The sequence below is a fragment of the Tachysurus fulvidraco genome, chromosome 14 (assembly GCF_022655615.1).
Source record: "Tachysurus fulvidraco isolate hzauxx_2018 chromosome 14, HZAU_PFXX_2.0, whole genome shotgun sequence".
Lineage (NCBI taxonomy): Eukaryota > Metazoa > Chordata > Actinopteri > Siluriformes > Bagridae > Tachysurus > Tachysurus fulvidraco.
Genome location: NC_062531.1, coordinates 6401211 through 6429073, shown reverse-complemented (window position 1 = coordinate 6429073; position 27863 = coordinate 6401211). Strand labels below are relative to the sequence as shown.

Below are 27863 nucleotides of genomic sequence, written 5' to 3'. Positions count from 1 at the left end.
TAACAGTGGATTTATCTATATATTTTGGCAGGGAGTCCTACAGTACCATGTAGAGTTCAGGTCTATAATGTTTTATATGCGCTTTCATTAAGAATTTTCTCTAACCCCTCTATATCCGTTCCTTAGCTGGTTTCAGGAGGCCTGTGGTTCTGTTCGGTCCTATAGCTGATGCTGCCAGTCATAAACTGGCCACCGAGCTGCCGGATGAGTTCATCATTGCCAGTGAGTAGAGACACACTGTATTAAAACCCTCCCTCTAGACATCCTTATCCTACAGTGGAACTACATTCACCTTGTGAACAGGGACATAAATGAAAAGCTTTGTTCCATCTGGTGGGCGAAGCTAGTTTCAGGTCCAGAAAAATCTTAACAGTAGCCTGAAATATAGAAAATTTCCATATCCGCTATATAACAAAAACTGTTTTTATTAAAAATTGCCAGCAATACCAACTATTAAAAATTGTTAGCAAGACCAACTACTGATATTTCAGTGAGTTCTTCAGTAGTTGTCATGTCTATAATTTACTCTGTTCTATGATGACTGCTCATTAGAAACAGAGCCTAAAGATGCAGGGTCCGAGAAGTCTTCCGGTGTTGTGCGTCTCAACACCATCCGACAGATCATTGAACAGGTAATACACTTATCTAACATATACACAGTGATCCTTGCACCACATGGGCGTAAGTTATGTTTAAAGTATGTACATTATTTTCATGATCTTTTTTTCTTAATGGCTTTTTTCAGTACAGACTTCATTTCAAATATCTTTATCATGATTGAATCCAGATACCAGTGTGTTCTGTCCCTTTTTTTTCTTGCTCTCCCCAGGATAAACATGCTCTTCTGGATGTGACCCCCAAGGCTGTTGACACACTAAATTACACACAGTGGTACCCCATCGTCATCTTCTTTAATCCAGAGAGTAAGCAGGGGGTAAAGACCATGAGGCAGAGGATCATCCCTAACTCAAACCGAAGTGCCCGCAAGCTCTTTGACCAGGCCATCAAGCTCAGGAAATCCTGCTCACACCTCTTCACTGGTGAGTCCTGTGTGTGTGTGCATGTGTGTGCGTGTGTGTGCATGTGTGTGTGTGTGTGTGCGTGCGTGTGTGAGTGTGCGTGAGTGTGCTGCAGCTGCAAGACTGCAACTGCAAGATTTTTTTAGTTTAAAATTGAAGTGCAGTATAGTCAACTATACAGGTCTCTGTGTAATCTGCTATGGAAACGATAATGTAATAAAATGAGCGCATTAATATAAAAATGTAATTGCTGTGCAATTTACAGCTGCTTCTGAACAACCGGAAGCAGGAATAAACACCTTCTGACCAATCAGTAGTGGGAGTATTCTGTGCATTTCATTACAGCAAATGTATAATACAGGTAATATTTTATAGCAGTACTGCACAGACTTTATCTCCATTTGAGATTAATTTGTTTCTGGTATCTATCCTTGCACAGAATGCTTTAGAAGATTAGTGATTGTAGCAGTTAACTGCTAAAGCGGTTACTAAATAGGTCAATAGGTTAACCTGCTGAACCAGGTGTTCAGATCGAAATGTCCTGAACATTCCCCCTCTGCTTGTTTCTTTACTGTATTAGTTATTATTGATCTGAACGCAGCCAATGATGCATGGTACGGCAGTGTGAAAGACTGCATTCAGCAGCAGCAGACCCAGGCAGTGTGGGTCTCCGAGGGAAAGGTAAACCCCAGACACCTCAGTTCTCCATCAGTTCTCCAAAACCCCATCATCATTAATTTCTCTGTCTTATACTTTCAGTATCCCTTCCTTCATATTTCCAAACTTTATTCCATTATCTCTATTCGTTATATTTTGATCACTGCATGTCTTCTTCTTATTGATTTGTTCATCATATTAGACCTCTTTTGTTTCTTTCTGTGCAGTTTACTGTTCATCTTTCTTTGATTGTTCTCTACAGATTTGTTTTTGTTTGTGTGTGTGTGTGTTTTGTTTTTTTTTCGCTCCTGTCTGTACCCAAGATCCATCATGTGTCTCTTTTAGCTGGAAGGGACGGCTGATGGAGACCTTGATCTCCACGATGATCGTATGTCTTATCTATCGGCAATGAGTGCTGACTACCTGAGCATGGACAGCCGTGTGACCAGCGACTATGATGACACAGCTGACGAGGGAGGAGCCTATACGGATAACGAGCCTGATGAGACGCTAGAGCGTCAGCGAGTGTCAGCCATCAGTAGATCCTCTGAGCCGGTCATGCCAGAGGAGGTCAGAGAGTGCACACACACTAACACAAACACACACACACATAAAATACATACACAAATGGAAAATTATCATCAGATACTCTGAGGCAGATTAAAGAACACACCACCCCCCCCCCCCCCCCCCAACACACACACACACAACACACACAGCTGTTATGACTGTCTAGTCAGTATTGTATTGACTGGAAAAGTTCAAAGGCTTCAGTTCTGTCTAGTTCTATATTGCTTTTATAAACTCACAGACATATATACAAATACCATCCATTAGACAAAACACAAATACTTATAGTCACAAATATTAGACACACACTCACCCCTCACAAACACACCATCGGTTACAGGGTGTTTCTCTCGTGGTTTGCTCACATCATTATATGCATTAAGATCATGAACTTGGTAGCATACAACAAATACATATCTAATTCTTTTTCAAATTGATCAAAGCCCAAAGTTATGTGCATTAACACAGTCTCTTCTGCCACCTACTGTTTCATGTATGGAATCACACCATTCCCAAGTAACAGCCAATACATAGACATACTACAGTAAGATGATTTTACATGTTCACAGAATTGCTTTATTATGTCTCATATCCTATATGGTAAAGATATTTGGCTAAATTTGTAAAATATTCTTAGATTACAAAAGTACAGCATTAACATTTTAATGCTGAAACATTGAGGATTTCTATAAGTAAGAATTTGAAGTGACTGTTTTATTTCACAGTAACGCTTCATGTTACCACTTGACTAGTGCCATGGATTCTAGACAGATGGTTCGACATGTCTTGAGTTTGAAGCAGAGGGAGTATTACATAATATGAAAAAAACCTGTCTGGTAATCTGAAAACTCATCCCTTTCTGAACTAATGTCTTTAGCCGTGTAGCTAGTCTCTAGTCTGATTAACCGCCTTCATTTAAATAACTGATATAATAGCATGTGTAGAAAACTAGAGTTTCTGGGCATTTATTTACTCTGATATAGTGTTTTCAAGCATTTGATTTGGCCCAGTGAAAGAAATTTGCTGGGTCTGTATGTGGAGCACAGTAGATATGCTGGTCCAGAGTCCAGATATAAAACCTTATAAACACCAGACCATCCCTGAGAGTGTGTGATCTTATGCTTTTCCTGTAGATCCTCAGGAAGTCCAGCCCAGAGATTCGCTTCAACTCCCGCATGGGTGTGGTGAGCAGAGAGTCGCCGGTTGAAACCAGTCCTCCAGTAATGTCTACCTTCCTCCCCGAGCCACCCAGGGTCAGCCGTTCAGCCAGCCCTGCAGTCATCCAGGTGTGGCATTTGTCCCATAGAGCCAGTGATACTGAAAGGAATATATAACAATTATATGTTTTGTACCTTATTGAATAGCAAGAGATACATTGCTGACAGAAGCTAAAAAAAAACAACAAAAATAAAAGTTCACATTGTAAGAAAGATGGTAAATAAATGCACTATTCTATAATATGAGACTTTAGGAAGGTCAGATGCTGGTTTAATGGGTGATAAGACCAGAGTATTTAGCAAATTAATGGTATTACAACATCGTATCCTTTTACCAATACGAAAATGCTCATCTTTGTCAGAAAAACTTTGCCTGGCATACTAAGAGTTTTACAGTCTCTTATGTGGGCTGTTTTCCTCAGGTGAAACCATTGGCTCAAGGTGAGACCTCCCATGGACACTTCAACCAAGCACGAGATCAAAATGCCAGCAACCCTGCCAGCATCGAACACCATCATGTCCAAAACTCACCCAGCATCACCAAACCTCTCCCACCTCCTATAGCACTAAAGCCCACTTCTGTGCCTCGAAGCCCCAGAGGTCTGCTGGATAGTCCAGTCAAGGACCGGGAACCTCCAGAGAAGAGCCCTGAGGACCCTTCCAAAAAGTCCTTTTTGGGCAAACTGAAAGCCTTTGAGAAGATGGACCAATTCGCAAGAGCACAAAGACTTGTGGAGCTCCAGCAGGCCCAGGAAGCCAGGGTAATGAGGATGTGTGATAGTGTATGAAATAAATTTAACGTTAAAAAATAAATTACATGAAAGGCTCATAGTACTCTGCTTGTCAGTTGGAGATTGCTCAGAAGCACCCAGACATCTATGCTGTTCCCATAAAATCGCCGAAACTGGACCACAGCAGACCACAGCCTATTGGGTAAGTGCTGTTTCCCCTCAGGAGTAAGAAATGTTTCCATGACCCAAAAAAAGAAACCTGCTTGGTGACCGAAGCATCATGTCCACTCATTCCAGTCCCTGTCCCTGATTCAGTGGCAACAGTCAGAAAAAGTATAAATAGAAATTTATAAATAAATACTAGTGGATGGTTGTAAGCATTTTTATCGTTGGAGAACAATATTAGGTTACGTGACACTGACAGTGTGCCAAGCCGCCTCTGCTCTTGCCATGATCTATCAACTGTAATTAGTTTCTCCTTCATTTTCTGTAATATCACTGTGAACCATATCCTGTTGGAAGACACCTGTCCACTTTAGAGTAAATTCTGGGACTGTGGGCAACATTTTCCCATGGGGCAACCATCCATGTATGTTTTGTACCTAATTGAATAGCAAGAGATACATTGCTGACAAAAGCTAAAAAAAAAATCATATTGATCGCACCACTTTTAACCCCGTATCTCTGTGCACAGATCCAGCGCGAGGCCGGAACCTCAGACTCCTCCCTCCAAAGTGCCCTACTCAGACAGCATTTCAGCCTGCCTCAGTAAAGAGGACACAGGTGAGGAAGAGTACCAGCAATGGTTAGCAGACCCAACCAAACACGGCTACTATCACAACACACAAGAATATCAGGACACAGAGCTGTAGAGCTAAGTCTGCTAGAGCTCCACACACTGTTCCACCATTCCACCAACAGGGCTTCCAACAGCTGCTCACGCCCAAGCCTTTCTGCTTATTTTTTTTCCTGATCTTTTATAATTTCAGATTTAATTCCATGTGGACAAGATGGCATATTTGTTAATAACATATATTTCTATATATTTATGCCAGTTAATTTTTTGTCTTTTGTGTGGAAGGAAGGAGCCACTTTTTTCTTGCCTATGCAACTGTTTTTCTTTTTTGTTTTTGTTGTTTTTCCCAGAGCTACTGAAACTTCTTGCCATGATTCTTTGTCTTTTGCTACATGACAACCAAACGCCTGGCGTGTGAAACAGGCTAACTATTTTGTTACAGTTTGTTATTTTGTATGCCCAATGAAGCAAAATTCCTGCAGAATGGTCTGAAAAGGCCACTCTTTGGAGTGCAAACTTCTCAGCCTTTGCATTCCGTCATTTCTGATCACGTGAGTATATGATTATAAGATACAATACACTGGATTTTGTTACGATGTTTTGAAGTGCCTTTTACTTTCTGACTAATACGGAGGTGTGGGGACTTGACAATCCAGACCGCTGGACAATAAATATTATTCTGCTGCTCACAAGCTTCAAGGGCAAACAGGGAAAAGACGACACCAAAACCCTTAATACTATAATAATGTTCACCTGCCACCCCTGTCTTTACTGCTAGCAACAGCCAGGAGTAATGGAGTGTGTGTTCAGAGTTGTGTTTCCACACAGCCTGGCTCAGGTTTGTGTGTGTGAGAGAGTCTGTCTAATGTGTTTGCTGTACGTTGCTATATATGTTATTTTGTTCCTCACAGCATTTCATTTTGTTTCTATACTTCATTCTGTCTTAGTCTGCCGTACCTTTACATGGTTAAAAAGTGCTTTTATAATTCATGAACAATGTTTTGATGGCCTCCAGTTTGTGTACATATACAATACATGCGTGCACTGACTGGACTTTAACACCAAATAAAAAAAATACTGAACTACAGCAGGTAGAATCTTGTTTCTTCTTTTTAATTAAAGGTGTTTGAATGTTCATACTGTATCTAAATGATTATTTAGAATTGAGCATCAGGCCCAGTTAGTATAAATGAGCTAGCAGGGTCAAGCCCTTTCTCTGTTCTCTCAAGAAAACAATACAAAAAAATAAGACTCAGCTGGTTTAAAGTAAACGGTATAAAGTACAACAGCTATACTAATGGCTGTAAGTGGAAATACACTGAACATATGGCTTGCACTAAGGCTAAATTCTTAAGCCTGCTTTACTGACATGTGTATGTGGCAGTTTTGGAAAACTTTAAGTAATGGTCTAATTTTAAAATAGAAAACTATAATTGGAAAAATCCTCACTCTTGATTAGGTAGCACACAACATATATTTCCTCTACAATCAGTATTAACGCAGTTCTATTAGATCTATGGTTTCACAGTACACCCTCCTGTCTTTGATAAATAAGCAGTAAGAGTTCCATTTGGAGCTGAAAGCCATCAGTTAATGCCTTTATGACATACGGCAGTGGAGGCTCAAGGCTCTGGGTTGTAGATCGGAGGATCAGGGTTCAAACCCCAGCACTGCCAATCTGCCACTGTTGGGCCCTTATTCATCTCTGCTCCAGGGGTGCTGCATCATATCTGACCCTGCGCTCTAACCCCAACCTCCAAAAGGTGGGATTAAAAAGCGTTTGGAGGTTTCTGAATGGACACATTTTTAGTTCTTTTAAGTCACATTTCAGTTCCTTCAGCATAAAAGAAATGAACACAAAATCAAACACTTGTGATATTCTGAGGAGCAATTTTTCCAAAGTTTCCACAGCTTTGGTTCAAGATGCATTGTATAACGCCACTAAATATTCAGCTAAAGCTCTCTTTGATTCATGTGTGTTGAAAGGGAGTCAAGCTATCATAGAAAGTAATTACATTTACATATACAGTATTGGTAGAAGTTTAAAAGAATAATCTTGTGTGCAATTTCACCAATTCAAGTAGTGTTCCCCCCCAAAAAAGTTTAAAGATCTTAAAGTTGCTTTGCAAATACAGTACTTAAGCCACAGCAGAATCAAGCATTTTTGGCTGAGGAAAACAAAAACCTTCTGGAGGAATTGACTTCAAGTATTGTTGCCAAAAGGTGTTTATTTTTTAGTATTACCCTGGATAAATCTAGAGCTTTAAGGCATTAGAGCTACCTGTTCCTCCACTGTTCTGCAAAGAAATCATGCAATAAAGTGTTCAGGATATTTTGTGTACATAACTTTTGATAACTTCATTAAAAGGCATTTTATTCATTACAGGCCAAAACAATGCATTAGTCTCAAATCTTGTTAGTATCTGTTTGATCGTTTACTGCGGTCTGGCATAAACGATGGAAAATGATTCTGTCCTGCATAATGTTGATGGCATTTGGCCCGGTGATTCGACTCTTCTCCAGCCATGTGTTGATGCCGCTATCGCGAGACATTCCGCTTTTCATGATGTGGTCTGAAAACCGGTTCTGACGGCCATGGAAGGATGTCTGAAATACCAAATGATGGAACAGAGTGAAAAAGCACATTTGATTATACCTGGGACCCGAAAATGTGAGAATTGTGTTACAGTGCACAAATTTACCGGCATTTCATGAACTGTAGGTTTTCTGCTACCATATGTCTGGCTGGTGGTTTGGTACAGCAGGTGGACCCTCTTCTTACTACAATGGAAGAAAAGCAAATTATGAGCCTCGGGATGTTTAATTCCTCCTCAATTTCCATCACTTCTAATTCCCACCAACTAGTAGAAAGCTCTTCCTTATCTAGCTAGCTACCAACCAGCTTGCAGGGACCCTGAGGGTTAGGATTTACATCACAGGGCGGTTGAATACACCCATTTTTAAACACAAACTTCACAGACACACATGATTGGCTAGTCTTTCTCTGATGGACAGAAAAGAAAAAAAAAATTTAGGGGTGATATTTGATGCGCATTTATTTGTTCCCCATGTTCAGATCACTGTAAAGACATCATTCTTTCATTTAAAAAACATTGCCAAATTGTGTCCTATGCTGCCACTCCCAGTGGCTGAAAATCCTTGTTCTCTCGTATTGATTATTGTAATACTTTGCTGGTCGGGGTCTCACACACTACCCTAAATAAATTACAGCTGGTTCAAAATTCAGCTGCCAGAATCCTGTTTGGAACCAGGACGAGGGATCACATCACTCCAGTCTTGGAATCCTTACATTGGCGTTCTGTCAGATTTCAGGTGGAATTTTTAAAGTCTTATGCTTACCTACAAAGCTTTGAATGGTTTACCTTACTGAGCTTTTAGCCCCCTACATACCAGTGCATGCTCTCCGCTCTTCGGAAACTGGCCTTTTTATCGTCCCACATACCCGCTTAAAATATATGGGTGATACGGCATTTTCTTCTGTAGCTCCAAGAATTCCTTGCCTGTTCAGATTAGGCAAGCAGAATCCCTTAGCATCTTTAAATCCTCCCTTAAATCTTATTTCTTTAGGGTATCTTTTACTCGGAATTGATTTTTTTTTAAACTTACTTGTTTTGATAGTATGTTCTTATTTGTGTTTTTTTACATCATACTTATTTTAACATATTATTTGTATAATTGTATGTTTCTTTTTTCTTTTATTATCAGGATATGGTACATGTTTTTCTGTTGTGCTGTTTAGGAGCCCAAAGCTATCTGAAATTGGTATCTTCAGTGCAAGCATGCAGAGACAAACTTTTTTATGCTAAATATAAGACAGGTTTAAATACAGTATGTACCTATACATGTTAACATATAAACAAAGCAAACCCCCATTTTACTCCTTTCTCTTATTGTCTCAGATAAGCATTACCTGTACACTATGCATCAAATGGACAAGCTCCTGCATATTTCTGTTTACGCTATCCTATCAAGTTCAGACATGTTATATTTTTACACACACACACACACACACACACACACCCAGATGTTTTTCTAACGGTTAATTCTGTCTTTATTTTTTCATTCACAACACACCCTTGTCAGCATCTGCATTTAAACAAGCTAATTGTTAAAAATAAAACAATTTTTATTTTTTATGTATGTTTTACACTTTAGTGAGGTGTCTGGATTTGTGTACGCTGTGATTCCAGGTCGTTTTGGTGCACACAACAAGCATCGCATTAGGTTTTCACTACACACACACACACACACAGATACCGGGCAGTGGCAGCCCCAGCACAGCCAAGCTGCGACTGTTGGGCCCTTGAGCAAGGCCCTTAACCCTTTCTGCTCCAGTGGTTCTGCATCATAGCTGACCTTGTGCTCTGACCCCAAACTCCAAAGCTGAGATATGCGAAGAAAGAATTTCACTGTGCTGTAACGTAGACGTGACAAATATACTTGAGTAAAAGTGCACATCTAAATATACTCTAAAAGTACAAGCTACCCAAAAACATATACTCAAGTAAATATAATTATTTACTACCCACCTCTGCTAACTAGTTCTGCCCACTAAAGTAACTAGTTCTGCCCAATAAAGTCAGATAATGAGAGGCTTCAGTATGCTGGAGTAAACAAACACTCGTTTAAAATGAGGTTTTAGAAGAAAGTGGTCAGAAATTCAGTTCAGTAAGTGAACTTCAACTTTGCTAATAGTAGCTACATTTACTTTTCTTTACTAATGCTGTTGGTTAGAAATCAAGTCAAATTCTAATGTGAAAAATAAGATAAAGTTTTAGATAGAAGTAATAATAAAAAAAAAAAAACTTTCTTTCCAACGGGAAAACGTGACAATTAGCATAATGCTAACAGTTAAAACCCTTAAGTATATTTGAGTAGATTCAAAAGCAGCAAACTTGACTCTTATTATCTATAAGTCAGTATATTATTCTCACGTAGAACTTTATTAGTCATTTCTACACCCATGTATATAATACAGAATGAGCAATAAGTAATAATAACAGACGCCAATTCCGGTTTAATTGCCGAAAACCATTAGCTAGTTAACTTCAGCTCACCTGTAACCTTTAAAGCAGTCGGGATTGTTGAAACGTTTGGGCAGATTTTCATTCACCCTGTAAACGTCGTTTGTTTTCAGGTTGATGTTTTGATCAGGCTGATTCTGCTCCATGTTTATCCCCGCATCTAAACACTCAGCGTCCATGTTTATTGCTTAATTAACCGCTAATTTAACTGCAGTTCAGCACAGCTGAGTTTGTCTACTGGTTGCCATCAACAGTGTAACTATGTGACGTAATAACCGTTTTAGGAATCTAGAATGAGAAACAATACCGTTTTAAGTTGTGTTCCAGAAGAGGTCGCTGTTTACTAACACAGCGTACTGTCTGTGTTCATTGTGCTTTAATGAAGTTGCTGGGATAAATTTCGTTTAGTAAAGAATATAACACCAAATCTAGAACGGAATTAGATATCAGATAACCCATACAGTCCCAAATAATTAATTATTAAATATGTATTAAAACACAACCTATATATAAAAATGTTAAAATACAATTAGAATTAGTTTGTTAGAAATAGGTCTGTCACTATACTACTACTACTACTACTACTACTACTACTAATAATAATAATAATAATAATAATAATAATAATAATCATATATGATTATGTATTGAACTGAAGCTCAATGCTTATAATTTATAATGCAATGTACCAGTCACCTGCAAACAAAACTGCACAGAAATCCCACAGGCCATATGTCTCAACATTAGAAACCCATATCTCCTATATCACCAGTAATTGTTATTTCATGCACTGATTCATTAAAAACAAATAGTAAATGTGCAAACAGTAAAAATCACATGTAAATTGCAGGTTGCTCGTCTTCATGATGATCCTCTTTACTGGACTCCAGAGCTGTAGCTGCAGTGTCAGGTAGCTTAATGCCTGCCACAGTGCATTATTACTCACGGTACGAGTTTGAGGCAGGCCTAGCGCGTACCAAAAGTAATAATGAGCTGGGAAGCAGGCCAGTTTATCTGATATTAGATCACCCTTCTTCTGCCCAGTTGATCAGGGACCCCCTGTTAAAAAAAAGAACAAATGGTACAAATCAGCAAAATAGTTCTCAGCCATGTGAAATGGGTCAATTCCACTGTATTGTCAATAATAATAATAATAATAATAATAATAATAATAATAATAATAATAATAATAATAATAATAATAAGGACTGGTGTCCCACAATCTATTCCCTGTGTTCCTGAGATTCATCCAACATATGAGTTAATAAAAGTTAACTTTTAAGACTTTTTAATAATTAAGAGTTAATAATAAAGTTAATGATAATATCTATTTTAAAATGCCTTTAGAATGCTTTTCAGATAACTAAATGTGCAGCACTTCTGATATTTTTTCTGAAAAAAAAATATAGAAAGCTAAATATTCGTGCACTTGGGAAACATGCAAATGTGATCTGTAAAATTGAAAAAGCTAAAATAAATATCTAATAAATATCTAACGCATTAATTAAAAAATGTTGGGGACTAGTGTACAATTCTAAAAGCTGCCACAAGGAGGCGCACGAGCGGAAACTGAATTACTGTATTTGAGTTAAACGCTGTCAAACTTTCCGCCCGTGTATACAAGACACACTACAATGTGTGGGAAATAAACTCCCAGTAGTTACTTCACTACCAGTAGTTACTTTACACTTTATACTAAACTCCCAGTAGTTACTTTACACTTTATACTAAACTCCCAGTAGTTACTTTACACGTTATACTAAACTCCCAGTAGTTACTTTACACTTTATACTAAACTCCCAGTAGTTTACACTTTATACTAAACTCCCAGTAGTTACTTTACCTGTTACTGCTGTTTAATGTCCCAGTGAAGCAGTAAAGCTGAATGAGTCCCTCTAAGGCCACTGGAGGTTCGAAGAATATTGTGAGGTTTGGTGTGAGCTCTGTCCCTGTAGCTGGACTGCAGAGAAATGAGACGCCTTTCCCAACGATGAGCTGCTTTTTATTCTGCCTTCCTGTGGAAGCTGGGAATCGGACGGTCATTCCCAAACCGGAATTCCTGTGTGTGTTTGGGACTGATAAAACTGCTGTGGAGAACAGGCTCCATCCTGCCTGAAGCACCTAACTCACAGTTTTAATCCACACAGCTGTGTGTGTGTGTGTGTGTGTGTGTGTGTGTGTGTGTGTGTGTGTGTGTGTGTGTGTGTGTGTGTGCGCGCGCGCGCGCGCGAGTGTGTGTGCCTGTATATAAAACAGCCCTCTCACACTTATAGGAAGATTTCTAAGAATTTCTTTTCTGAAATGATTTTTTTATAAACACAGGCTTGAGCCTACTACAGGGAAAATACTTCCCAAAAAGGCCAAGAGCTCCATGGATATATATAAAATCCACACTTGGAGCCCTTATATTATTATTATTATTATTATTATTATTATTATTATTATTATTATTATTATTATTATTATTTGTTTGTTTATTTATTTTTGTGGCTTCCTCTTAAATTTCATCACAATTTCTTTCACAATTGTAGAGTTCGTGTAAGGACCAAAGTGCATCACTGAGGGCTGTTATATTAAAGAATGAAACAGAATTCATTTTGTTTGTTTATAGTTTCATTAAATGCTGTGGAACATCCATGAAACAAGTTAGTTTCTGTTATCACTTCTCGTATCATATTTTAGCAGTTGTAAACAATATTATCTCGACAAACCTCTTTTTTCTGTCTTGAAGTTAAAAAGGAAAAAAAAAAAAAGAAGAAAAAAAATGTGCCTCTTGTGATGTAAAATATACTGACTGTTACAAGGTATCATTATATATCTTTATTTTTTTAAAGAAGGAAACATTTTTAAACCCTATTACAGATAATTAATCAACACCTTCTGATTAGGCAGATCTGAGCATTCTGCAGCACATAGACAGCTACCATTCTCAACACATGCTACTACTTAATGTCATTTCCATTTCAATATCACTGTTGCTCTGAGAATGTTACACAACCCAAATACCATCTGGTCAGTTGTTGACCCTGTATTGGTTCCTTTTCACTGATGGATGAGGTACAAGGGGCTGACTCGGTGTGCTTACCAACAGATAAGCTACAGTAAATAACTGACCCACAAAGTCCAAATGGTGAACGAGTGTGTATACATTGTTGGAAAACAGAACTGTTTGGAGGCACTTCAGATAGTTTAGCTTGGAACTAGTCCTGATGATCCACTCAGTTGTTGGTTTTAAAGGTTCTACGTTCAGCCCTTTAGAGTGTATAAGGCAGGTGTTGGTACCTCCAGAGTCCATGGCTACATGCATGTTCTCCTTGCATGGGTCTTGACCAGGATCACTGGCTTTTTTGACCTCATAATACATGCTGGTTGGTTGGTTGGTGATGGTAAATTGTTTCTAGGTGTGAATGTGTGGGTGTGCATGCCCAGTGTTTCTGGGATAAACTCCATATCCCCTGGGACACTGATAAGGAGAAAGTGATAACTAAAGAATAAATGAATGAATGAATGAATGAATGAATGAATGAATGAATGAGAAGTAGGTGTATCTAAGGAATTGGCAGATTAAAAAAAAACAAGAGATATTCTGCTGACTTGAGTACCATCAGAGAATATTTAACAGAAATATACCTCAACTAAATGACATACCTTTTATCATTGCTAATTGTTGCTATGACAACAAAGAAGGGAAGAACTCATCGACATGATTTTTTATTATTTACATAAGAATATCCTGATGAAAGACAGGAAAGTCAGACAGGAAACATATGTGAAGCATTTCAGGTACTGACCCTGCAGTTTTTTTTTTTTTTTTGTTTATAACGTGTGGAGTTAAGACATTAAAACTCCACACATCATAAAGCTGTCAGAGCGAGTGATGCTCATGACAGCATGGTGGCTTGAGTGTTAATCTTATGTGTTGTTTCTAACACAAACTACACTTAACTAGCCATCATCGAATGTGGAAGAAATGTGGCTATTTGGAATAACAGAGCAGGAAAGTTAAATTTATGTCCAGAGTGCTGTACAAGGAGTGGAGGAAAACAGCGCAGCATTTCCTGTGCAAGAGGAAGCAGGAAGTGGCTGGTGGATGGAGATACTGGAGCGTGCACAGTCCGAACAATACAAATCTTACCGAGTCAGGAAGCGGATCTGCGTCAGCTCTGACTGACAGATTTTAGAAAGGCCAAGCAGTGCCAAACCCGCAGAGGCCTGAGAAAATCACAGTTTCTTGCAAAGTCCAGCAAGCACACAACATTTTTTCTCAGATTTGATTAGGAGCAAATTTATTTATTATTGAGAAATGGTTTCATTAAAAAATGCAGGTGGAGATACAGAGTTCTCTCAGAAACAATCTATACAAGGAAATTAAATCACTGACTCCCATTGACACCCAGAGAGATCGGGGAGGAGTTGAGCTCAGACGAGAAGTGTCAGACTTCCACAATGTCATGATTCCAGGAAAGTGACTCCCCTGCTCACAGGCATTGAGATGAATTCATCTGTTTACCGTAGAATATTACTCGACTAAACGCATTAATCAGCAGCAGACATTTGGGCAACTCGACCCTGACCCATACTCACGAAAAGTCCTTACGCTGCCTCGGGGCAGACATGATCACCTTTTTTTTGCTAGAAGAACAATGGTAAATAAGGTGATCAGTTATGCATCATCAATCTCATGTATAAACTCAACATACAGCATTCTTTTTTACCCTTTGCATGATTTAAATGGTAATGATTTGGGTTGATTTTGTTTTTCTTAATGTAACAGCAGATTATTATCTTGCAGAAACACTTCCTGATCTCTTCAGGGCGAGCTGTAATGAGTGAGTCTGGCATGCATGTGATTTCAGCTCAAACATGCACGATACAGTCACCGTTAGCTTCCAGCACTGTTCACAAAAAAAAAAAATCATGCTTTTTTCTTTAATATTTTATAGAAAATAGTGGCTTAAAACCGATAAATGTTAGCTTTTCCGGTTACAAAAAATGTATAACAGTTGAAAATAGCTTATACATCATGTAGGCATATTAAAAAAGTACAGAAAAAAAGAGGCAATTTAATCATTTTCTATGAAAATATCCAAGACAGTACAGTATTTAAGCAAACTGCTTTCATTACAATACGTAACAAATGCTTTGCAGTTATACCGAGTTAAATATCAGCATATATCAGTACACCAATGCCTGTTTATCTATTTATGCCTTACTATAAACCCATAATACTAAAAACAGTTCTAGGCCCCATGCTTTCTGGCCTGATGAATAGAAACTTCCACAATTAGGCAGGAAATGAATCCTGGGAGAACGGGGGGTGGGGATGGGGGGGATTACAAAAGTCTTGTGATATTTGGGTGGGGTTGCAAAACATATCTTTAAAAAAAAGTATAAAAAGAAACAAAGCTATTCAAGCTTGATGGACTTGTTTTGAATTCCTCAGCTTCTGAGAGGCATTGCATTCCAGAGTTAGAAAATAAAGCCCAAGACAAATACAGGAAGTGATGTAAGAAGTTCTCCTCTTTATCTGCCCTTCCCAGTCTTCACCTGTTGAACTAATTACATCCCTCTAATCCCCCTCTCAATTGTAGGGCCCTGCAGGAGGAAAACATTCATCTATGAGGCCATGCTTCTTTGGCACACAGCAGGTCAAGGTGTATGGTGTGTGTATGGTGTGTGTGTGTGTGTGTGTGTGTGTGTGTGTGTAAATTACGTTGGATTTTTTAAATAATTTCTGAATTGTATTTAAAATTAAAGTGGAATCTTAAGAATAAACGAGCATTATTTACAAAGCAATGTAGCTTGAGATGTAGCTTGAAACACCTAGCTTGAGATGGACAGAAACATTTGTCTCGGATGATCTGATCTGCTTTTAAGAACAAACTAAGGATTTTCACAGGAACGCTGATTAATCACATTTTAATATGCAAAAAGACGGACTAATCCTGTCCACTCCCACAAAAATGTACAAATCCCAGTAACTCCCACCAAAACGTTTGGGCAAGCCACCACTCCTACAAAACTTTTGACCAATCCTAAACTCCAAAAAAAAAAAAAAAGGTTTCACTAATCCTGGGATCACTTACAAACAACTTTTATCAATCCCACCCAATACTGCAAAAAGTTTGACCAATCCAACCTACTCCTGTTAAAGGTTTTTCACAAAACTTCCAAAAAAAGGTTGACTACTCCAGGCAACAACAACAAAAAAGTTTAAGCAGCCTTAAAAATTTTGACCAATCCCACCTGCTCCCCAAAAAAGCTTCCCATGAAAAATGAACCAATCCCACCCAATTCTGCACCCAAAATCCCTTGCAGCACTACGTCTGTTATGATCCTTGTTTAAAACGCATCACTTCTTGAATGTCTGTTAAAGCTGCATATTTAAATGTGATTAAGTTGCAAGTTTTAATAATCTTCATGCAAAATAACAAGAATAAATTAAGTGAATAAAAAAGCACAAGTTAAATGTGAATTAAAATATTACAGTCAGTGTCTGCAGCTGTAGGACATCCCACAATGATCTTCCATTATTATGAGCATTTAGAGCTGCATAGAATTGTAAATGACAATGTAACACAGGCGAACTTCCAGGTTCAATGCTCTGATCTTCAAACATTAGTCAGAATTTTGAAATACTGTTGGTAGGGTTTCAACATAAGACAGTATCTCAACATTATGACTTATACTGTAATTATGACTTAGTGTCTTAAGATAGTATCTCACATTTATTGCATGTTATCATAGCAATGAAGTAGTGTCTTGAAATCATGAAATAATATCTCAGAATTCTGGCAAAGTATCTCAAATTTAGTGTATTGTATCATATTTATTGTGTATTAACTCAGTTATAACAGTATCTCAGAATTATGGCATGCTATCATAATTCTTGTATATTCTCTCAGAATTATGGCATGGTATCATAATTACCCTCTCTTTACAAGTTAATAGTTATCTCATAATTATTACATAGTATCTCAAAAGTATTGTATGGTATCATACTTATTTTGTATTATCTCAAAATTATAACAATTATACTGTATATCTATAAATCATTGTATGATATCAATTTTAGTATACAAACTTATAATTATGGAGTGTCTTAAAATTATAAGACGTTATGAGTTTTGTTCATCAATTCTGACTTGTTGACATTATGAATAAAATAATAGACTTACTATCTTGAAGTTAAGACTTTGTATCTCGTTAGAACTTAGTATTGCAAAAACAAATCCAACTTGTTATCACTTCCATAAGTCTCACTCTCATAATTATGACAAAAATACATTAGATGTTTTTAAAGCACTTCCATATATGGTAATTATTTTTTCCAGCAGAATTTGATCTGTTTTTTATGCAGCTTGAAACTGGATGTCTGTCTACACCAACCTTTGCCCCGTGGTGCCATCTACTGGCAAAACATTACATACATATTTGTATACATATAATGCAAAAATACAGAACATCATTTTAAATATGTATTAAACCTAATAATTTATTGTTAATAAGTAAGATTTATAGAACACTCAATGTTGACACACAGCAGCATATTTCACAACGGCCTTTAATTTGATTAATTTGCACATAAAAAGGTGATGCATTTTACAATGGTTCTGTTTGGAAAATTGAAATAGAATTAAGCTCTATTATTACTAATAAACAGGGAGCAGCTGGGATCAACACTGATGTTACAAGGCTCTGATATCTTGGCAGTTTGGTGTTTATGAGAATGTCTTGAGGGACAGAGAGAGTCAGAAAATCCAAAGCACAATACAGAGAAAACACACACACACACACACACACACACACACACACACACACACACACACACACACACACACACACACACACACACACACACAATCAGACTCGCAGCTCTATACTGCAGTACTCTTTCTTTATAAATGGAGATAAACCACAATGTTAGTCATTCAGAGCTGATTCAAACAGCAGCCCAAAATCCATCAAAAATGAGGTAAATATTTGTTTTTAACATCAACTAAAATTACTGAAAAATGATGTTGAGCCAAAAGAAGCATCTCAATTTTCATAAAAAATAGAACAAGTAAACAAAAGGGAGAGAGAGAGAGAAGAACTTAGGGAGCATGAAGCAAGTGGCCATGCACGAGTGGCAGAAATTAAAAACCTTTTAATTCAAATATAGATAATGAATAAATAAGTAAAAAGTAAACCACAGGCACAAACACAACTGAAGAAGCAAGTTCGCCCGTCAGGAAGTGAAGGCAAGAACTTGCTGGACCCCTAAGACTGGCACAGACAAAGAGACGGGGCAAGCATGCATGCGCAGAAACACAGCACCAGCTGGAGAACATCATCAACATCGAGTGAACGCACCACTACAGCTACACGACACACGGATATGGCCATGGCCACTGAGCCGACAGAGAGAAAGAGAAAGAGAGAGAGAGAGAGAGAGAGAGAGAGAGGAAAAGTAAAAATAAGAAACAATGGAAGAGGGAGAGATGGATGAAAAAAAGAAACAGATTCAAAGTGAGGAAAAGTAAGAGACAGGAAGAGGAAGACAGGATGAAAGAGACAGGAAACCACAAAGAACATTAGCTCTTTTCCACCAGACAGACAGTGTGATACGATCACGATCACTAATTTCAAAGTTTGAGTGAATTCTCGACTCTGATTAAGCAGAAAGTGTCGATTCTTTATAACAACATGCATGTTTATATTAATTTACTTCTCCTGATACATACTTATTTCTATAGTAACAACTCAATCATATGGACCTGTAAGGCAGATGCTCAGCTTAATCTAAGAGTAAATATAATCAAATCTTGCCCTTAAATAAGAATAAAACATAATCCTTGCTATGGAATAAGAACTTTTTTAACTTCTTATGGAAGAAGTCTCCAGTGTCAGCGCTCTTGGAGCTGTTGATTTATTATCCTCTGACAGCATGTCCACCACATGTCCACCACGTGTTTCCTTATTTACTAAACACCTACACTGAATATGTTGAATTTTAATGCCTCAAAGAAAAATAGCATTTTCTTAATTTTTACTGAAATTAAATATTGTCATCCTTTACTCGATGGTGGCTCACTGCCATTACTGCAGGAACTGACTCATACTTGCTTAGTACTGTAGAAGTCATCGTAGGTCGAATGACAGCGACGCATGCTTTTCGAGAGTATTTAATTGAAGTTATATGGCAAGTGTTTTCCTTATTAAACACCAGAAAACTCCCAGTTGAAACTATCCACGGAAAAACAGATTTGTGTTAGTAACTGTATTGTATGGTACAGCAGTGTCCGGTGCTAAAGAACTATTAGACAGACAGAGAGAGACAGAGAGAGAGACAGAGAGAGACAGAGAGAGACAGAGACAGAGAGATGCATCGTATACACACAATACAGGGAAGAAAGTGAGCATGAGTGAGTAAATGAGTGATGAGTGAGTGATGAATGAGTGATGAGTGAGTGATGAAAGAGTGATGAGTGAGTGATGAGTGAGGTTGCACTGCTTTCATCTCTGTGAAGAAAGAGTGACCGACTGAAGGACTGCAACTCTAAAGCTGCCTGCTTCAACCACTTCACTCAACAGATTTAATCACAAAAAACACCATATTGTACATGATATGAGATACCTTTCAAAATAACACCCGACCCCTTAACCCACCCACTCAACCCCTGCCATAATATATTAATGCTTTTCACAATCATTTTTGGCCTGACAAGTATTTTCGTTTTTTTTTTTTTAAAAATCCCTATGGAATTTTCAGCAGGCCAAACCTTCTGCAGGCCAGCAGAAAGATGGCAGCTACTGGATCCGGACTATTATAAAAAGCTTGACCAGCTTGACTAGAAGCACGTCACGGTCCTGTATCTGATTCTGAGGACTAGAGTTGAGATCTAATTGCTCCGGTCAGAGAGCAAGCAGCTACTACACAAGGCTGAGAAGTCTAGGCTTATACGAGAAGCAAGCTCTGCAAATCATTAACACACGGGTTATTTAAAAACAAACAAAGAAACAAAACAGATCTCAAACAATAGTTTCCGAACAGTTATATGAATAGTTTTTTTTGCCTGCGGCGCGAAGAAGAAGAGATTCATTCAGAGTTTGGGTTAAGAACGGCTCGGCCGGTCAGACGGCCTCACACAGCACCTCTCTGACTACGCATTAAAGAGGAGGATGTTTCATGCAAGGATGCTTGCCCTGCCACTTCTGTGCCAGCCAAACGCTTTTAGGGATCTGCAAAAAAAAGAACAAAAAAAAAAAAAAAAGAAAAAGAAAAAAGCAATAAATAAAATAAAAAACACAAAAATCACACAAGATGTTAGACATGTAGCATTAGAATACCATCATTACTGGACTATAAGACACTTTTATTTGCCCACAAGCAGGTGATGAGACTTTAGAATAACTGTACAATACAATGAAAGTCAAAATGTTTTCACCTTCCTGTACGTCACAGAATGCAAGGTATCGGATATCTAACATCTTAGAACTGTTCTATGGCTCTATGAACCGGACTGGGTTCTGCGTTGACTCCATGAGAAGAGACGGTTGGATCTACAACAGCTGGATTTATTGCTAATGCAGCTTTATACGTACATCACTATGCGATTTCTTATGAGGTCCGGACGATGCGCACCACACCTGGGTGGGAGAGTCTGATACTCCATTACGTCTACACTTAACTGTTCCAAAAATACAGTGCTATAACCTATGATAGTACTTCCTCGCCGTTTTCCTAAATTCATTCTCGAGCATACGTCGACTCATCACCTAGCAGGTGATCAAAAAAGTGTCAGTGTTAATATTTCCTGCTGTATCAGTCTATAAAGCAGTGAGGCAGAATTTACAGCTATTGCTTTACAGGAAAAAAAAATGGACAGACGAGCTTTAATATTACAGCGACAGAAAAGCCTGTATGTGTTAAAAAAGCATGCAGAAGCAGCTGCAGTCACATTATTACAATATTAGCTATAAGCATCAGAAATCACACAATGTGCTTTTTTTTTTTTTCTTTGCCTCATTTAAATCTTCATGGAAATGTCTTCAGCTGGTGTGACTTGCCAGGCGTGAGAATAACTGCATGCAAAATGGAGATCGTGGACTCGTATTCTCTCATCACACTATATATCTGATTTCGTCTTAATCTCTTTAACTACACTACTGTAGATGACATTGGCTGCTGTCTCAAAACAGAGATCATGGAAAATAAAGCTATTTAAAGCGAAATTTCAAAGCATGCAGGAATTCATGTATTGTAGGTAGTTCTTTTTATGGTTATACACGTTTAGTTTGAATCTAACTGCTCGGGGGAAAAGTGTTGTATATTTATTAGTTAAACAAATACAAAGAAATAAGTACCTGAGTAAACGTTAAGACTAGACATTGTTCTTTCATGCTCGCTCGTAAAGTATTTACAGTGATATAATTTAGGAGTTTAAACACTGATGTACAGAAACTGATAAAAATCGAAAATGTCTATTTTTTTTTAAATACAATCTGATATTTGACTAAAGCCTCAAAACACCTTTATTGCTTACCGTCAATCTCGTCATCAAATTTAAAGAAAGAAATATTACCTGTGGCTCAGCCATAGACAGACATATAAATATACATGGATTTTTTTTTTTATACAAAAACAACCACAATACCCAAATATATGATATGAAATGTAGATTAAGCAGCGTTTTCTACTAGCCTGCCTCAATGGCGGCTCTATTGCCTTCTCATCCTTATGGACAAAAAGCCTTTTTTTCTTCGTGTTCACACTGAGAGAGGGAGAGAGAGGAGAGAGAGAGAGAGAGAGAGAGAGAGAGAGAGAGAGAGAGAGAGAGAGAAAGAGAGAGAAAGATACAAAATAAAGAAGCCTTGTAAACAGCAAATAGTTTAATATGCTACATGATATGTTGCACATTTAGTTTCAGTCCACTTCCTGTCCTATGGGATGGAGGTGGTTTTTCATTTAGCTCTCTACCTCTCTCTCTCTCTCTCTCTCTCTCTCTCCTTTACTCTCTCATTCTTTTGCATTCTTGTATGCAAAAAAACAAAAAAACAAAAAAAAACTTCAAAAGCAGAAATGGACTAAAGTGAAAATTGCACGCCGTCGTCCTGGCCTATAAAAATGACCAGTGGGACAGGAATAGTCAGAGAAAGGCGTTGATGCTACGCATGCCGTTTTAGCTCTGTGGCTTAAATATAGGTCATGGCACCTTTGGAGTTGGCGTCGAAGCAGAGCTTGATGTAGGACGTAGGCACGTATCCCTCCTCATCCTCGTTTCTGCGCACTCGAGTCCAGCCGTCACCTTTGTCCTCCTCGATTACGTACAGCATCTCACCTTCCGCCATGGGGATGGTGCCCTCGTTCTGACCTAAGGCAGGAGAAGAGATAAGAAAGTTAGAGGATGTGTTTTACGAATATACATAGCAACACCATACCTAATAGATGTCCAGGGCAATAGCTACTGCAGCTGTAACAGTTCTTTCAGTATTTTGTGGTTAGAAACAGCTGCATAACAGGTTTGTGCTGTTTAAAATGGTGCGTGCTTTGCCACTCGTCAAAATTCTGCCTTAGTCCAGATGAAATGCTACAACTGTATTTTACTAACTTTAACATTACATTCAATTTTATTTCATTTTATTTGCATAGCCCTTTAACAATGACATTGTCTCAAAGCAGCTTTACAGAAATTTAAAAATTCTAAAAAAGCTCCAAGACTGAGCGCAGAGAAAACTCCCTGAGTCAACATACTGTAATGAAAAGGCCTTGAGAGGAACCAGTCTCAAAACGGAACCTCATCCTCATCAATTAATATAAGGCCAAGAGTAGAGATGTACACCTGACTTTCACAACATCAGAAGCACAGAATTATCTACAATGTCTCTGGATGTTATGTCAGGAAGATTTCCCTCCACTAGAACTAAGCTGCCAACACGTTCATGCACGGTTTGTAAAAAGACTGTAGTGATGAGAGATGTTTCTTTTCTGAAGACTTTTTAGAGATTCATTTCTTAAATCACCAATAATGAGTACCCTATCCTCTAGGATATTTCTGCCACTACCTTCGAAAGGGTAGAGAGCCTTGCATGTTCCTATGGTGGGTAAAGGTTCTTCATCGTCAAACTCATCGTCGAACTCGGTGCTGCGAGACTTGAACTGCACCGTCTCTGTGCTGGGGTCTTCCGTATAGCTGCCGTCCGGACTGTGCACAGAAGACATGTAATACATACAACAGTTCAAATGAATACAACGTTAATAAGGGCGAGGTGACCGAATACCACAGGGTGGCAGGCAGGGTGTGTGGGTGTGTTTGTGGGTGTGTTTGGGTGTATGTCTGTGTGTTTGTGTGTGAGACAATGAGACAATGTCCATTGTTAAAAAAAGCTATACAAATAAATTTGAATTTGTGTGTGTGTGTGTTTGTGGGCATGTGTGTGTGTGTGTATGTATGTGTATTTGTACTGTACTGTATATGTGTGTGTTTGTGTGCGTGTGTGTATATGTGCGTGTTTATGTATGTGTGTGTGTGTGTGTGTGTGTGTGTGTGTGTGTGTATGTATGTATGTATGTATGTATGTACAGTATGTATGTATGTGTGTGTGTGTGTGTGTGTGTGTGTGTGTTTATGTATGTGTGTGTGTGTGTGTGTGTGTGTGTGTGTGTATGTGTATGTATGTACAGTATGTATGCATGTGTGTGTGTGTGTGTGTGTGTGTGTGTGTGTGTGTGTGTGTGTGTGTGTGTTTATGAGCGTGTGTATGTGTGTGTGTTTGAGTGTGTGCTTCTGGAATACCTCTCTCTGTTCTGGGCACAGCTGTTTGCAACGTTGCCCGTGTTGCCCTGTGGATCAAAAGGGGCACTTTGTCTCCGCAGTGTGCTGTCCTTCTCCAGCAGCTTCCTCTCCACGTCTGTTAGCCAGGTCTATGAGAAGACGAGGAGAACACGGACAGAAGTCCACCCTGTTACATCGCTAACAATTATTAAGAAGCACAACCAGGAGACACAAAACTGGAATAGGTAAAGAATAAAACTGGATGTGACGAGGTAAACATTCAGTGATGGAAATACTCTTTCTACAGGAAAGCTGATTATTTTCCTATAAAACTCCATCATAAAGTGTCACATCATACTATGTTACGTTACATGTAAAACATGACAGAGGCCGTTATTATCCAGAGCAACATACAGAAACGTACTGGTTCACTAGATCAAGGACTAAATCAGCAAGAAAAGCACAAAGTGAGAGTTTCTAGTATATCAGGAAGTATGCATAATTTGTACATTCAATCTGTATGCATAAAATGAACTTCTGAAGCTTCATAGAAAGTTTCTTAAAGTTAAAAGTAGCTAGGCTTAGTTCGATTTTAAAAACTTCTGGTATAATTTAAAATAATTAGTTCCAATTTATATTGTATTAAAGAAAATCAGTACAATTCTATGAAAAATCTTTTAATATGACATAGAGAGAGAGGGAGAGAACGAGAGAGAGAGAGAGAGAGAGAGAGTCAGTCTCACCTCATATTTGTGTGCCTCGAGCTGGAGTTTCTCGATGCACTGCCGCACCTCTTCTAAACGTGGGTCTACACTGTTGGGGTCGCCCATGTGTGGGTTCTTAATGTACACTTCCTTCATTTTATTCAGCGCGTCCCTGCAGTCAGTGAGAAGAGAAACATGATGTGACTCTGGTGCTGAAACAATATCATCTTTAGGATAACACTTTCCTGGAACTTAGGACTTTCACTAATGGCTCCAAATTAAACCTGTGTGTGTGTGTGTGTGTGTGTGTGTGTGTGTGTGTGTGTGTGTGTGTGTGTGTGTGTGTGTGTGTGTGTGTGTGTATGTGTGTGTGTGTGGACATACCTCTGATCCATCTCTTTCTGGATGTCTTTGCTGATGTCATTTAGTTTGGCCTGCAGTTTCTTTCGTCTTTGCTCTGGGGGTAAATGACTGTAATCCTCCTGGATTGTTCCCTAAACACACACACACACACACACACACACACACACACACACACACACACACACACACACACACACACACACACACACACACACACACACACACACACACACACACACACATACACACACACACACACACACACACACACAGTACAGAAGCTGGCCTGAATACATAAGTATCTTTTTGCTATGTTGGTGTTCTTCTACTATTTAGAAGCCACAATATACTGTACATCATCAGCAAACGTCTTTAGATACAACCGCTTTTGGTACTACTGTATAAGGAAAATACATAATGCAAAAAAATACAAAAATCCTTTGGAACTGGTTTAGTTAGATGCATCCATGTCAATTTGCCTTAGAGTACAACAAACTTCCACATGCTTTTCACATGCATATGAAGCTAAAAAAACAAAGACACCCAACAAAACAGAAGATATTTGAATGGAGAAAAATGCATTTATGGTCTTATTACTTTTCAGGAAATGTAAGTGATAACAGGAACAAACTGTTTGTTTGTTTCAGATCTAAACTCATGTCATTGATAAAATGTTGCTTTCTGTAGTAGGAGAATAAAATAAATATACACTGTAATAATACAGTGTTGCCACCTGCTGGATATAATCTAAACTTTATAAATAAAATGATCTATAATTCATTATTATGATTATTATCATTACTTTGTTTTTAAAGGTATTTGATTTGAGATTTGAGAGCAAGCTTCAGGAAAATGAAGTAAATAAATATTTATTAGTAGTATACATATAATCAACCAGTTCTTGTTTTCTAAGGCTGCGTGTTTATTAAATGTGGTATGGGATGTGGTAGCCTAGTGGTTAATTTGTTGGGCTACCAATCGGAAGGTTGTACGTTTGATTCCTACGTCCACCAAGCTGCCACTGCTGGGCCCATGAGCAAGGCCCTTAACCCTCAATTGTTCAGTTGTATAAAAATGAGATTAAAAAAAACAAAGGTGGTCTGCTAAATGCTGTAAATGTTTAAAAGCCTCGCCTCGCCTCACCAAGAACCCTTTTCCTGTGTAAAGTCCACTTGCTATGAACACATTATAACATGCGTAAGAATTACTATAATCCACAAGCGAGTCTAATTGTTACATCAGCTCTAAGATATCTCTAAGAAAATCTCCTAGTGCATTGTTTCACCCAAAGTTGTACGGGAAAAAAAAGGCTTTAGAAGAGAATGATACGACGGGTGAAATAGACACTTACACTTACCAACTTCAGGGAAAGCTGCATACGAAGGAACGCAAACAAAACACAACAGAGAAAAACTCAAATCAATTCAGGGCTTAAACCTTTTATCACCAGAAACCCACAGCAGCAGATAAAAAAATCCTCACAGATTCTGTTAGCATCATAGCATACATTAATTTATGACTATCGTATAACTATCCGAATAAAAGAAATCTTTTAATAAATAACTCTTTATATTCTTTAACTTTTCATCTGCAGACACCGGTGAGCTGTATATCATAAACTTCACTACAAACAGCAATTTTTTGTTTTATTAAAACTGCAAACTGCACTCATTTATACATTTTAGATTACCAGCTGTTTCATTGTTATGGTTATAACAACATAATAATTATCACTGTACTGCAGTTTTAATCGGTAGTTAATACTTACCACTTGCACATACTACTGTAGCCTCATTTAAATATAAACCAAATCCAAGGCTGGAAAAATGATACAGAATTTTTTTTTTATAATTATATGCATCTTTAGCCCACCAAGCTAATAAATGCTTACCCAGTCTAATGCCCCAGTCTGAAAATAGGGCATGGCTGGCTTAAGCGCTTAAGGCTCTGAAATGTTGATCAGAAAACCGGAGTTCGAGCCCCAGCACTGTCAATCTGCCACTTCTGGGCCCTTCAGCAAGGCCCTTAACCCTCCCTCCTCCAGTGATGCTCTATTCTAGCTGCCCCGGGCTCTTCCCCCAACCTCCTCAGATGGGATATGTGAATAAATTTGTCCTTTGTGCTGTAATGTATATGAGATGATAATAAAGACTACTATGCCCCAATTTCTTTAATTTCATCTAGATTAGAAATGCTGTTTAATTTGACGTAGCACATCAGGGAAGGATTATCTTCTGTCTCGGTTTGTTGAATTTGTTGAACTACCCTACTGCAGCCTACCTGTCTACCAGGCAGCTCTGAATACTATAAAAAAAAACGGCTAGCTAATACACACCATTTTTCTTTCCCCAATGATGCATGGTGAAAGGAATCATTATTTCACTCATGAGTGAGAATAAATTCCATTAAATTTAAATCTTGAAGCAGGAGATTAAATTCTCTTTCATTGATTCATCGATTCATCCTTGATGTCCATTTTATTAGGAATACCCGTTTACCCGAATTGCACATTTATGCGATTCTCAAATCAGCTAATCATGTGGTAACAGTGCAATGTATAAAATCATGCAGATACAGTAAAGGTCTAAAGCTGGAGAGTTGCAGTTAAAGCTTGTGTAGGCTCAGATTTCTGTTTTTGACACCATGTGGTATCCTACTCAACTGTGTGCACTGCACTGATCTGCACCAAACTCACACACACTCATCCAATGTACATCCATGTTTACAGCGCCACCCATATCAAACTGTTTACATGATGCTTTGCAAAACTCATTACAATACCTCATATAACTGCTGCTGCTATTATATTAAGTGTTCATTTCAGTATTTCTGCACATCTACTCTGGTACTCATGTACACATGTACTCTGGTCTGTTTTTGTTCTATGTACTGTAGCACCACGGTCCACCATGTACTCTTGCTATATATAGTATATAGCTATGTATGGTTGAAATGAAATAAAAGCTTCTTAAGTTGACTTGAAATGTCTTCTGATGTCAACTGA

General features: G+C 38.2%; 3 protein-coding genes across 11 annotated transcripts in view; 1 reads left to right on the top strand and 2 right to left on the bottom strand.

Moving 5' to 3' along the window:
- Positions 1–6077, top strand: part of LOC113634327 (tight junction protein ZO-2) — a 70994-nt gene extending 64917 nt beyond the window's left edge. For all 3 annotated transcript variants that reach the window (XM_047822893.1, XM_047822892.1, XM_027133229.2), the window contains exons 15-23: positions 127–222; positions 553–632; positions 830–1040; positions 1600–1700; positions 2022–2246; positions 3380–3532; positions 3886–4224; positions 4311–4396; positions 4889–6077. In XM_047822893.1, the coding sequence (XP_047678849.1) occupies positions 127–222; positions 553–632; positions 830–1040; positions 1600–1700; positions 2022–2246; positions 3380–3532; positions 3886–4224; positions 4311–4396; positions 4889–5066 (1469 nt within the window). In that variant the 3' untranslated portion in view covers positions 5067–6077. The remainder of the gene's footprint in view (positions 1–126; positions 223–552; positions 633–829; positions 1041–1599; positions 1701–2021; positions 2247–3379; positions 3533–3885; positions 4225–4310; positions 4397–4888) is intronic.
- A 1121-nt stretch (positions 6078–7198) lies between these two features.
- Positions 7199–10850, bottom strand: pierce1 (piercer of microtubule wall 1). Its single transcript, XM_027133230.2, has 3 exons — positions 10069–10850; positions 7693–7771; positions 7199–7597 (listed from the first exon to the last, which is right to left on the bottom strand). The coding sequence occupies exons 1-3, from the start codon at positions 10212–10214 to the stop codon at positions 7397–7399; spliced, it is 426 nt and encodes a 141-aa protein (XP_026989031.1). The 5' UTR covers positions 10215–10850; the 3' UTR covers positions 7199–7396.
- Positions 10851–17141: 6291 nt separating this feature from the next.
- Positions 17142–27863, bottom strand: part of fnbp1a (formin binding protein 1a) — a 30876-nt gene continuing 20154 nt past the window's right edge. For 2 of the 7 annotated variants that reach the window (XM_047800364.1, XM_047800367.1), the window contains 6 exons: positions 26211–26231; positions 24881–24990; positions 24536–24668; positions 23814–23941; positions 23083–23222; positions 21804–22391 (listed from right to left, as the gene is read on the bottom strand). In XM_047800364.1, the coding sequence (XP_047656320.1) occupies positions 22213–22391; positions 23083–23222; positions 23814–23941; positions 24536–24668; positions 24881–24990; positions 26211–26231 (711 nt within the window). In that variant the 3' untranslated portion in view covers positions 21804–22212. The other 5 variants (XM_047800369.1, XM_047800365.1, XM_047800366.1 and 2 more) reach the window with 4 other exon arrangements.